Source organism: Trachemys scripta, chromosome 24 (genome assembly GCF_013100865.1).
Source record: "Trachemys scripta elegans isolate TJP31775 chromosome 24, CAS_Tse_1.0, whole genome shotgun sequence".
Lineage (NCBI taxonomy): Eukaryota > Metazoa > Chordata > Testudines > Emydidae > Trachemys > Trachemys scripta.
In genome coordinates, this window is record NC_048321.1 from 10846284 (window position 1) to 10858294 (window position 12011).

The window sequence follows — 12011 nt, forward strand, 5'->3', positions numbered from 1 at the left end:
GTAGACCAGGTTTATATTTGCGTAATAGCGTATGCAAGTCATACTCTGCTCACACATACTGCCCCTGCCCCTCACAACAGTTGCTAAGCTCTCTATTAAAGTAGCTTGCCTGCTCAAAACTGTTTTCCTAGACGTGCATGAATAAACGACAACACTGTAGATGCGACTTTATCCCTGCCGAGATCAATCGTTCAAGTTCCTTTCAAGGAATCATTAGAAATTAGTCCCAATGCAACAGGAAAGAATCACATTCCTCGGTGTAATCCGAAGCCCAGGCCAATTAGTCTAATGAGAAACATAGCGATCCAGGGAACTAGCAGGTTTATCGCAAATAACGTGGCAAGATTTACAAAGCAAGTTCTGAGTAGCCGCCACCACCACCACGCACCAAACTGCTGGCATGCTCTACAGCACCAGCTTGCCCTCTAAAATTCACCTCTCTTGTCCCCACTGGAACATTGTCTTCAATGCCCCCCTGCCCTGTTCCTGTCCCTCCACGCAATCCTTTATATCCGCACCCATCGCAGTCCATCTAAACAACGTGTTCCTTCCAATGGTATTAAAAGTGAGACAGACCCCCAATACCAAATGGAAACCCAACCTCGGTCAAGGTGATCCAGATGTTATACAAGTTTCTTCTGTCAACAGACCCTGATCACGTAAAGTGTATCTATGTACTTAAGGCATGACTCAAAGTGATAGGGGAACCAAACAATAAAGGGAGTAGATTTAACAAAGCTCATTCCTTTTCCATGAACTCACCACAATCAAATTAGAGGGTTAATCTTCCAATCACTTCCCCACCTCACCCATACTATTAGAAAGGAGAAGAAAAAAACCTAGGGTACATTTTAATGCATTCTATTAAAGGCATTAGGTTATTTTTCCCACTCCACTACTCCCTTCCCTGAAAAGATTTGACAATTGCTCATGGCTTTTTCAATATTTCAAGAAGGCTGCAAGAACGACCATTGCGTCTTCAAGTCCTAATGAGAGCTGTTTGTCAGAAATACAGCTTGACGCAAAAACCACTGACTGCTGAGTTTTCAGCAGCTTCCTCCTACTGACGCCAAGCTGTTTTGGTTTTTTGTGTTTGTCTTTCTGCAATCTCTGTTTCAATTTAAAGACAGTGCAACATTCCCGTCCGCCAAACCCGCTGAAAAGAGCGACAGCTCGTGATGCCGACCAAAAAAAAAAATCGCATCTCCGATTGAACTGTTTAGGAAATCTTTTTCCACTGCCGCACCCGACGCCATAAAAAGAAACTATAGTCAGATTCTTGCTTCTATAAATACTAGAGAATATAAAGTAGATTATGTCTGGAGTTCATAAGCCTCACTGGAGACTGAGACTTGGTCTTTCTGGAGTTTGCGTCAGGCCTCGACCTCACGCACAGAAGAGGTTAGCGCCTCCCTCTCCTTACCAGGACCAGCAGAGTCTCACCTTCGATTCAACAAATTAAAAACAAAACAAAAACCCAAAGTCCTAGTCCCTAGAATTATCAAACCATTCTAGTCCCCCACCCCCGCCGCAACATTGCTACATAAATACATGGATTCTAACACAAACGGACTGTAGCGCTTTCCAGTTAGTTCCTAGGTGTCCGATGTAGCCGTGGCTGTCACTGCCTTGGGCGGTGGGACGAGGCGCGAGGCACTCAGCACGCCGTTCCAGTGCAGCTTCCCATTCTGGTGCTCCTCTGGGCCTTCAGCCTGCCGGTCACCATTCCAACGACGTTTCAGACGCAGTTTTGGTGGCATCAGGGCATCCTCTCTCTTTTCCTGCGCCCCGGTGTCTCCCACTGGCTCTCTGGATGGCTTCTCTCCACCTCCTTCCCCTTGCCCCTGGGATTCTTCAGTGGGGAAGTTTATCCGGGTAGGTGCGGGTGGTGCAGAGGGCCAGGACGGGGCAGCTGGCCTGGCAAATATAGCCCCTCTCTCTCCTTCCAGGCTGGTGTTTGGCATTACCATGCCAGGCCCTTCCTCCTCCTCCTCACTTTTGTCCTTCCCTTTGGCTGGTGGCTCTTCATTCTCAAGCTCCTTGTCCGCTATGGGCTCAACCTTAACCCTGGGCGAAGCAGGAGCGAGCTGTGGGGCAGTCGCCTCTTCAGTGCTTTCCAGTCTCTCTCTGTTCTTCCGTCCCACAGGTGGAGGCTGTAGCTTGATCGGGAACTGGGGCTGCTCTTCGGGATGCATCTGGCACTGTAGTGGTGGGACCATGAGCCCCGGATAGCGGGGGAAAGTCCGCGGGCTCAGGTGGTAGTTGAAGACCGAGCAGGCTTGTGAATGCAGGTAGTGTTTCATTTCCTCGGGGTTGAAAGAGAAGCAGCTGCTACCTGTGAAGGGGCTGAGACCTGGCGAGGGGCTGTAGGAGAAGAGGGTTGGAGTCAGAGACAAGGCAGGCGAGATTGGGACATTTAAGACCCCACCGCGTCCTGGAAGAGGGGACACGGCAAAAGGACTGTGAGGATCCGGGTAGATCCCAGGCCTCGTGAAGAGAGGCAGCATGACCTCCGGCTTGCGCTTCGGGTTATTGATGCTCCCCGGGCCCACGGCATTCCGAGAAGCCATGAGATCCACGCCACGCCGCCAGTCTGAGGAGACATCCTCCAACTCCGGCACGTCCGGCTTCCTGTCGCCGCTGTCGTTCAGAGGCTCCTGGCTGGCTGGCCCCAGGGATCCACCGGAGAACCGGCTGGGCTGGGTGTCCGCGGTGGGAGAGTGGCTGTCCAAGGGTGGGAAATGGAAGCGGGACGAAGCGGTGGGGACGGGTGGGGCACTCTGTGGGACGACACCTGTGCAAGGGAGAGAATGAGAAAGGAGGGTTAGGAACCCACGTGGCCAGGGAGGAAAGTAATCTAATAATAAATAATAATATTGAGATATACCTATCTCACAGAACTGGAAGGGACCTTGAAAGGTCATTGAGTCCAGCCCCCTGCCTTCACTAGCAGGACCAAGTACTGATTTTGCCCCAGATCGCTAAGTGGCCCCCTCAAGGATTGAACTCACAACCCTGGGTTTAGCAGGCCAATGCTCAAACCACTGAGCTATCCCCCCCCACATGAGCGTACAGTGTCACGTGTAAGAGCTTCAAGACCGGGGCTGCACCTGGAGATACTTAAAAACGTAACACAAAAGCACCACATATGCTCAGCAGTGTAATGGGTGATCGGCTGGGAGCAGCCTTAGAAGAAACCTGCTCTTTATTCCCCTCATCTCCACTGTCACCTAATTGGTGATTTTCCGATCCAAACACGGTTCCCCTGCCCCTTCTGTCTCTCTCGAGGTCTCCTTCGCTCTCCTGTTTAACGGAGAGGCTTTTTGAGGAGGCAGCATGCACGACAGACGCTATGCAATACAGCTTTCCTGAAGCCACTACACTGAAGCTCCAGTCTCCCGACGGAACTTCAAAACCCACCCGTTTGTGCTTTTCCAGAATGGAAGAGATTTGGTCTCAGACGATTTCCCCAGTAATATTGCTACTCAAACGGGTTCCTTTTGCCCACCATTTCAGACAACTCCCATCTGAAGGCTTGAGAAGACCCTTGTGCTTAATATTTGCTATTGCTAACAGAAGTCTGATTAATGCAGTTTTGTGCCTGCTCTCACCTCAGACACAAAGAGACCCAAGTACCTCTACCCGGTAAAGTGCACACAACAAAAAGGAGAGAGGGGGAGATCTGATTCCAGTCCCCCAAACAGGTTTAATATCCCAACCCCCACCCCCAGCCAGGAGGAAAGAAAACAGGTTGTAATTAGACAGATGCATTCCAATTCTCCAAACTATTTTTTTTTTTTTAAATGCATGCCCCAGGGACAGGAGGGAGTGGCGGCAAACAGGAGCAGTAGTGAGCAATGTTGGGGTGGAACTGCTCAGACTTGTTGCTGTCGTAATTATAGATTTGCAGTGCAGCTCCACGCTACATTTTATATCCCTCATGCTTGGGTTCAGGGCACCTGGAAAATACATTTCTTCCCTACATGCGACACTTCTCACATGGGGGAAGCACCTCTACTTCATTGGCGATTTCTACTCCTCCATTGGCTCCTACCCCAGGGTAGATGTTTTCTTAAAGGACAGGCTCTTTGAAACCACAGTTCTGGACTTTCACAGTTGAGGCTGCCAAATGAGGAGTTAGACGCACAGTGGCTGCACTGCCAGGATCTAGCTAGGTATTTATGAAAGTGCCCCAGTCATCATGGTAGCTAAGCACAAAGTACAACAGTAAGGATAACAAACATCTCTCTCTCAGACTATCATTCCCCGCTTCGAATAGCTGCCACCACTCATTCTCCACAAACACTATCCTCTTTTCTTTGTTAGGTTGATCTTCAGCCATTTGTCAGGCCTTGATGAGGTGAGCCCGGCATGGCGCTCTGAACGTGGCCAGGCGAGGGTCCCTTCTGATCCAACTTCTTGCAGCTTTGAGTTCTGCAGTTTAGGCCCCAAACGTAACGGCTCCCAGAAGCGTCCCACTGATCATGTTCAACATGATCCCCCCTGATGAGCAGCGGGGGGATGGGGGGGCTGTTTAGGTATGCAGGTGCCATTCTACACCCACCAATGGCACTCTCATCCTTCAACATTAGAAGGCATTCTTTCCTGGGGTCGTGCGCTCCCTACGATTCCAGGGTTAGCCCTCAATCGTATGAGGATCTTAGATTCCACGGCAAAACCCACCAGAGTGGAACTCAAGATGGATGAACCCTCTAACATAATTGCCGCATTAATGCTGGCATTAGCCCAAACCCTGGTGTGGAACTTATACTCAGGAATTATTGACTCAAAGACAAGAGACTCAATGCCCCAAATATCCCAATGGCCAAAACTGAAGCTTCCTGTCTAAGCACCTTGCGGCTGCCCTGTTAAACCATTGTGGATTTGGGTCACCACAAGAGTTCAGGAACTCCCGTGACTCACAAGTCAGTCAAAACCTACCACTGGAAGCTGCTCTGATGTGCACTTGATAGTAAATTCTCCTGAAAGCCAGAGCAATTTAGCCAAGAATTGTTCTGCTTGACACAAAAGGGGCAGGAACAAAGCAATCAAGGACTGCTGTCAGCATAAGAGCTGGTTTAACTGCTCTTCAGGAGAGCAGGGAGTTCTTTATCGCTGTCTTTAGGCTGTGAACATTTTGATAACATTTACATGCAGCCAGTCCCGGAGACCTCTGGACATCGTAACAGGAAAGGTCACATTTGTACGGCACCATAAACGTACAGGGTGCTTTGCAAGCACGTACGACAAGGTCCCTGCAATAGACAGGGTCCCTGCAATAGAACTGAAACCTTCTATTATCAGAAGGACAAGACACTCCAATAAAACTGCGAGCGAAGCAAATCCCCAACATCCAATAAAGACAACCAACCAAGGTTACATAAAAAGCCGATATGCCTCGAGCTTGCCTTAAAGGAGGGGTCCCAAACGCGGTGCCCGAGGGTGCCATGGGGCCCGCCAGGGTGTCTAAGTGAACCCGCGTACTGGCCGGCGGATGCTCGTCCGCCGCCACGGTCCTCCGTGGCTTGTCCTCTGGCATGCGCCAGATGAAAAAGGTTGGGGACCACGGCCTTAAAGGCCGCCACGGGACGGCAAACGGAGGGGAAGTGCACTCCAGTTTAAGTATCATCATAGTACTGACATTCCCACCATATTAGCACTGATTGCTTGGAAGCCTGGACAAATGAGAGATTGCGGAAGGAATCCGTGCAGATCGCTGGGTGGGATTTTAGCTGCCTCCCTGCACTACAGGCATGTCACAGCATAAGCTCAGCATTCCATATGCTGCCAATCAACGCACATCGATTAGGATTTGACAGGAACCCCGTTTCCAGCTTACCATTGGGCCGTATGTTAATAAATGGATAGTTGGGCATCACCAGCTTGTTGAAGTTGAACTTGTAGGTAAACCTTTTGCCTTTTGTCTTGTGAAGAATCCTCTTGTTATAATAATATCTGTCAAAACAAATGAACACACTATCAAGAGCTCTGCCAGTCAGATGCAATACAACTTAATGTCGATTGCTTAAGCCACTCGAAGGTTTGCTTTCCTTCTACTATGTCCAAGTTTCAATGGTCTACAAAGAAATAAAGCTACTCAGAGAAGAAGAATAAAATTAAGCACATGAAAATTGAGGCTGTCGTCAGGAAAAGTTTCCAAAGAAGAATAATTCCTAGCTCGTCTATAGCTCTTTTCAGCCATTGGTCTCAAAGCTCTCTGTGAGGGTTAGTATCATTATCCACTTTTTACAGATGAGGAAACAGACAAAGTGACTTGCCCAAGGTCACCCAGCAGGCCAGTGGCAGAGCTGGGAATAAAACCGTAGATCCCACTGCAGTGTTCTCTCAACTAGACCTCCCAAATGGTGAGATCAGTGACACTGCCTCCCAACACAGGGCTTCCTAGACTGTGGTTCCCAGAGGACTTGCTGGCAGCCCAGAGAGCTGGCCGGGCACATGGTACTGGCTCGTCATTTCCAACTGCTAAATTCCATTAAAGATAGCAAAGTACGTGGACCATGGCCCGGGGTATGGGGCAATGGATGGGCATTCAGGAGACCTGGATTCTGTCCCAAGCTCGACCACTGAATTGCCTGTGAGCTCGGGCGAGTGACTTCCCCTCCGTGGTCTGCTTGACCCATCATTGTAGCAGGAACAGTAATACGCATCCTCCTTTGATCACTGCTGCAAGTGAAGAGGAACTACAAATAGGCAGAGCCGCTACTCAGCTAGCGCAGCTTCATCCACGAAATCCAAGTGCTGCACGTCTGCGAGGAAATCAGCACCTCCCCCGGCCACCAACTCCAATGGGAACCATACCTGCTTGCACCAGGGCTAACCTTGGCCCTCGGGCTCCCAGTGGCCATGTCTACACTATGAGCTTGGGGTGAGATCCCAGCGTGCGCAGACATGCCCTAGCTCACATCAAGGTAGCACACTAAAAATCGTAGCGTAGCCACGGTAGCGGCGAGCCGTCAAGTTCACACCTGCGGGGTTAAGTGGGTTTGCACTCAGAACGGCTGCCTGGGCGACCAAGGCTACACGACTGTTTTTAGCACGCTAGCCCGAGGAGAGCTAGTGCATGGCAACGCAAGCAGGAAATCACAACCCTAGCTCATAGTGTAGACCTAACCAGTACACCAAAATACTACACACGATTCACCCCCACACCCCTTGTTATTTAAAAATCTTGGTTGTCAGCACTTTGTGTTTGCACAGATGGCAAGAAATCAAGCAGCTGGAGTACAGGGAGGGGGTGGGAAGACAAAGGTTTCCTACTTGAGGTGGCTGTTTGTGCCAGCCCTGCTGATTAATCTCACTCCAGTGAAGTTCTAAGTGCGATCGAGGAACCATGGCTGGATCAGGCAGGTGGAGTTTTTTCCACTCCCATACATCAATTGCAGTGTTGGTGTTATTCAATTTATTGTTTCCTTCCTGTTCCATTATGTGTCTGTTTTGTTTGCTTCCTTGTTTATCTTTGCCTGCCCTGCCCAGGAGGGATCAGAGGGCACATGACAGCGAGGCCCATATTATTAGCGAGGTTGGTAACACCACAACGTCTCAGAACGGAGTGCAGTGTTATTTTTATAATAACAGATCTGACCAGGCTACATCGCCCCAGCCAACAGGACTGTGCCCATTTTGAGCTAACTCCTGCTTCAAACTACAGAGCAGAGATTGAAAAGCTCTTGAAGGGGGTAAATAAAACTGGTTTGCGTTCTGGTGAAGGTTACGCAGAGGGAAAGCTTTCAAGAGCTAGGATTGAAGTTGGCAAGGAGAAAAGGTAACAGAACTTTACTAATAGATTCAGAAGTGCATAGTAAAAACTGACCACCACCACTAAACCAAATGACACGATTGGCCATATACTACCCTCTGTCTGGTGCACACTCCTCTGTCAGCAGATTAGAGCTGATTTTACTGCTGCAGCAGGTGCAGAAGAACACTGAGGGGGGCCAATGATGATTATTTATTATTTGTATTATTGTGGCACCTAGGGGGTCAGAGTCATAGACCAGGATCCCACTGCGCTGTGACTTATGTTTATAGATGCAACCGCCAGGATAAAGATAAGGGAAATACGATTGTTGTAAAACAACTGATTGTGGGATCAAGAAGGAACCTTAATCCCATGTCTTCACCCTCTAATTCTGTACAAGTAGGAACTGGTCTTAAACAAGGGAGCTGCTTTCTCAGAAATCGTATCACTGACGGAATAATGGAATAAGCCAATGTTTTTTCCTGCAACACCTCTATTACTCAAGCAGGCGTCAGAACCGGAGGAAGAGGAGAGACAGGAAAGCTCCCGAGAAGTAAATAATCCTGATTACAATAATCTTCAAGTTATAAATGCAAATTTATGACATTATACCCCACAGTCGGGTAGAGGAAAAATATTCTGTTATGTCACAACTCTGTGGCAACCATGTGGCCATTTCCTCCCCATGTCTGTCTAACCTTTTCCAAATACAACTGTATCAACCAACCAGATGGTCCCATAATTTTCCAAAATTTAGGGGCAATTGCGCTGGGTGTGTGTGTGTGTGTCAATTTCCATAATCAACTTTGTACATGAATCAACCACATCTTCCAGCTATCCTTCCCTGTCAACCCCATTCTGACTATTTCACCCTCGTCAACAATTGTTTTCAAGCATCCTTCCATTCACCTGAGGGCCCGGCTCAGCTTGTCGTAGTTCATTTGCGGTTTGCATTTCCTCCTGCCCCACAGACGCGCCACCTCGTCGGGGTCCTTGATCACAAACTCCCCATACTCGCCCTGCTGCCAGGCGATGACATGGCGGAACTCCTCCTTCTGCAGCAGCTCCAGGATGAAGTGCCAGAGCTGGATCTGACGGGAGCCGGGGCTCGATTCAGTTTTGTATGCCCACTCTGGGAAGTGATAGCCTTGGAGAACCCAAAGCAGCAGAGTGAAATAATTAAAAGCCATTAAACCAAAAGAATACAGAGCAAACTGGAGCTAGGAACAGAGCTCAGCAACTGTAAGGTTCTGCTTTTCACTGTGTCTAGCAGAATGGGGCTGTGATTTTGGTTACGGTCTCTACACGCTACTATAGTATAAATAATAGGACTAGAACTCAAAGGTCCTGTCCAGCAGTTCTTGCTGTAACAATGCAATACTGCCTTCCTGGAGAAGAAAATGTGAAAAATCAACACTGTGAAACCAAACAGAAGCAAGACCTAAAGATAAAAAAAGACATGAGAAGAACAAGAAGGAATGAAAAGGGAGCTTTACACACCAGACATCTTGGCCACATTTTTGAACTTGGGTGTCTAAAATCAGGCACCTAAATCCATATTTAGGCATCTGAACAAGAGGCCTGATTTTTAGAGGTTTTGAGCACCCACAATTTTCATCGAATCCAGTCACCTGCCCAGCCTCTAAAAAAAACCTTAGTCTACACCGCTTTCAGCCACGCTGACAGGTGCTTATGAATGACTGTCAAGTTTAGCTGTGCCAGAACAGTTTTCCACCATAACTATTGGTGCAGGGTTCCCCAGATCATTGTGGACAGGGTGGTTTGGGGTTTTTCTGAGAACTGTGCTAAGCCAAACTGTCTTACGGATGGATGAGATCTGTGTTACCTCTACATCAGACAGTAATTGGGTATGAAAATACTTATAAGGCATAGTGGGGCATGAACCAAGGTCAGAGATCACAAACCCTGCATGCAAAACATCCATAGGAAAATGTATTCAAGTCTTAACCCAGTAACTGCTCTGCGTGATTCTAAATCCAAAACTCACAGGACATCAGACCTCACCTGTACCGTAATTCCAGAGCTGTTTGATATTAACGTTGATGGCCTGATTCCCATCCACACACGGCTCTGACAAAGGGGCCTTTACAATGTCAGAACCACGTAAAGAGTTCTCAGTGTAAATGAAAATCAGGCTTTTAAGAGTTCTCACTGTGCAGAGTCTCACATTATATACACACTTCCTTACCTCCTGCTCCTTCTGGCTTATCCACAATGCTGCAGCCTGCTTTCATTTTCTCCCTCCTGCTGACTGTGAAATAAAAGGAAATAAGCAACAACTATATCAATATGCAATTATTACCCACAGGACTTTGAATCTTGTTCCTTCCTGTATAAAGCTCCTTTAGACAAAGTAGCCACCCCCAACCGATAATACTCCCAACTCCAAGAGATGGTACCCAGGGTTTCATTGCTATTAGCAGCCGTAATTACTAGTACCCGACTTAAAACCACACCATGTAAACCCAGCATTTAATATCTGCTTCCCTCCTGACCTGCCACTGAAATGTAAAAATGAAACATTACAGCAAGACGGGACCATGAGACAGACAAAACAAGCCAAACAGTTTGTCTTCTGTTACTAGACAGGCCTGAGTGCCAAAACACACAAGCTGCTGAGCTCACCCAGATGTACCAGCAAGAGGGAAAAAATATCCAAACATCTGAATTCCGCTCAAGAATGCACATCTGATTTTAATTTCTTTAGGTCAATTAACCCTGTGTTAAGAACTACCTGCATGTGCTTTGCTTGATCACACAGAGCCAAGCCAAGATGTAGGCATTTCATGTTCCCAAGAATATTCTGAGGTACAGGATGTAAATACACAAGATCCTACTACCCATGGCATTATTCAAGCAAAGAAACATCAAAAAGCACTGCAACTGTCCAGTGGGGGGTGGGGGGAAAGGGAAGGAATGTGCATCTCTATGCAAGTTGGAAGATAAGTGGGGGCCAGAACTAGCCCTAGATGTGTCTACACAGTCCCTGTGAACAGTATCCACCATCAAGACTGTGAAACTAAATCCAGTTTAAACCTTGTTTCAGCCCTTCTTAGGGATGACTGATCATTTGGTTAAAGATTTATACTTCCTCAATGAAGTTTCCTGTTAAGATCTATGCTTAGAAACGGTAAAGCTAAGGAAAGTAGGGGAATTGGAGGTAGGTGAGAATACAGTGTTGACCTCTAGAAAAGGAAGAATCAGTCGGTTTCTTTCTTCTACAATAAGTTAAAAAAAAAAACACATTGTTCCCTATAGTCTAAATTTCCAGCAGGTAAATAATGATTGGAATTGGCAGGGTTACAGAATTCATCAGTATTTAATTTATGCACATAACCCTGTCTGCTGGGGGTTATTATGGGTGCAACGCCATTTTGGGAGGAGGTATCCTATATCCTAATATTGGAACAACCATGTTCAATTTCTATGGAACCTTCCTTTGGGGACCTTGAAACATTTATATTAATGCACCCAAACCTCCGCACTGCCACCGTGGGTGGAGCAGGACAATTTAAAGTAGGTTTTCCTCTCCCCCCCCACCCCAGTGTTTAAACACTCCAGTTATAGGGAGTCAGTCATTAATGAGAGAAAACCAAGAGCCCTAACAAACCAGGATTAGAGCAGGCGATTTCTCCTAACAGAGCAGAAGCTGATAAGGGCCGATCAATGGATTAACCAGCCCAGCCCTAACAATACCCCCCGCAAGACCCCAGCACCCTTCTCCTAATACTCACCACACCCCTCTCCCCAGGCAAGCTCCTTTGATGGGCCCACACCTTCCTTCTCCCCCATGCCCTAGGAATTTCCTGCGCCCTTCTAGTGAGTGGCTTGCCAAACCGCCCCACAGCGAGCCGCCCCTAAATACCCCCGGCCAGCTCCTTAGGGGCCTGCTTGGGAACTGACCCTGTCCCGCAGCCCCCAAAGAACCCCATCCCCACCCAGAAACACAACCCCCCTTGGACACCACAGACCTTCACCGCCCCCACTGCTCCCTTCTCCAGCCTCCCCCCCTCTCCCCCCCAGAGAGCACCCCCATCCTTGCTTCTATATCTCCCCCCCATGAGCCCCAGAAATCCTTCCCCATTGAGCCTCGGCCCCCTAATATCTCCAGAGACCCCCCCCAGTCTCTCCCATTAGTCCCAGGGATCCCTCCCCTAAGGTCCACGTCTATTCTCCCTTCTCCGTGGAGCCCCCCCCCCCCCCCCCCCCCCCCCCCCCCCCCCCCCCCCCC

General features: G+C 48.4%; 1 protein-coding gene across 1 annotated transcript in view; it reads right to left on the bottom strand.

The window, feature by feature from the left end:
• Nucleotides 1-544: 544 nt before the first annotated feature.
• ETV3 (ETS variant transcription factor 3) overlaps nt 545-12011 on the bottom strand; it is an 11909-nt gene continuing 442 nt past the window's right edge. The window contains exons 2-5 of the mRNA XM_034756591.1: nt 9969-10031; nt 8669-8906; nt 5840-5955; nt 545-2794 (exon numbers count right to left, since the gene is read on the bottom strand). Of these exons, the coding sequence (XP_034612482.1) occupies nt 1596-2794; nt 5840-5955; nt 8669-8906; nt 9969-10014 (1599 nt within the window). The 5' untranslated portion in view covers nt 10015-10031 and the 3' untranslated portion in view covers nt 545-1595. The remainder of the gene's footprint in view (nt 2795-5839; nt 5956-8668; nt 8907-9968; nt 10032-12011) is intronic.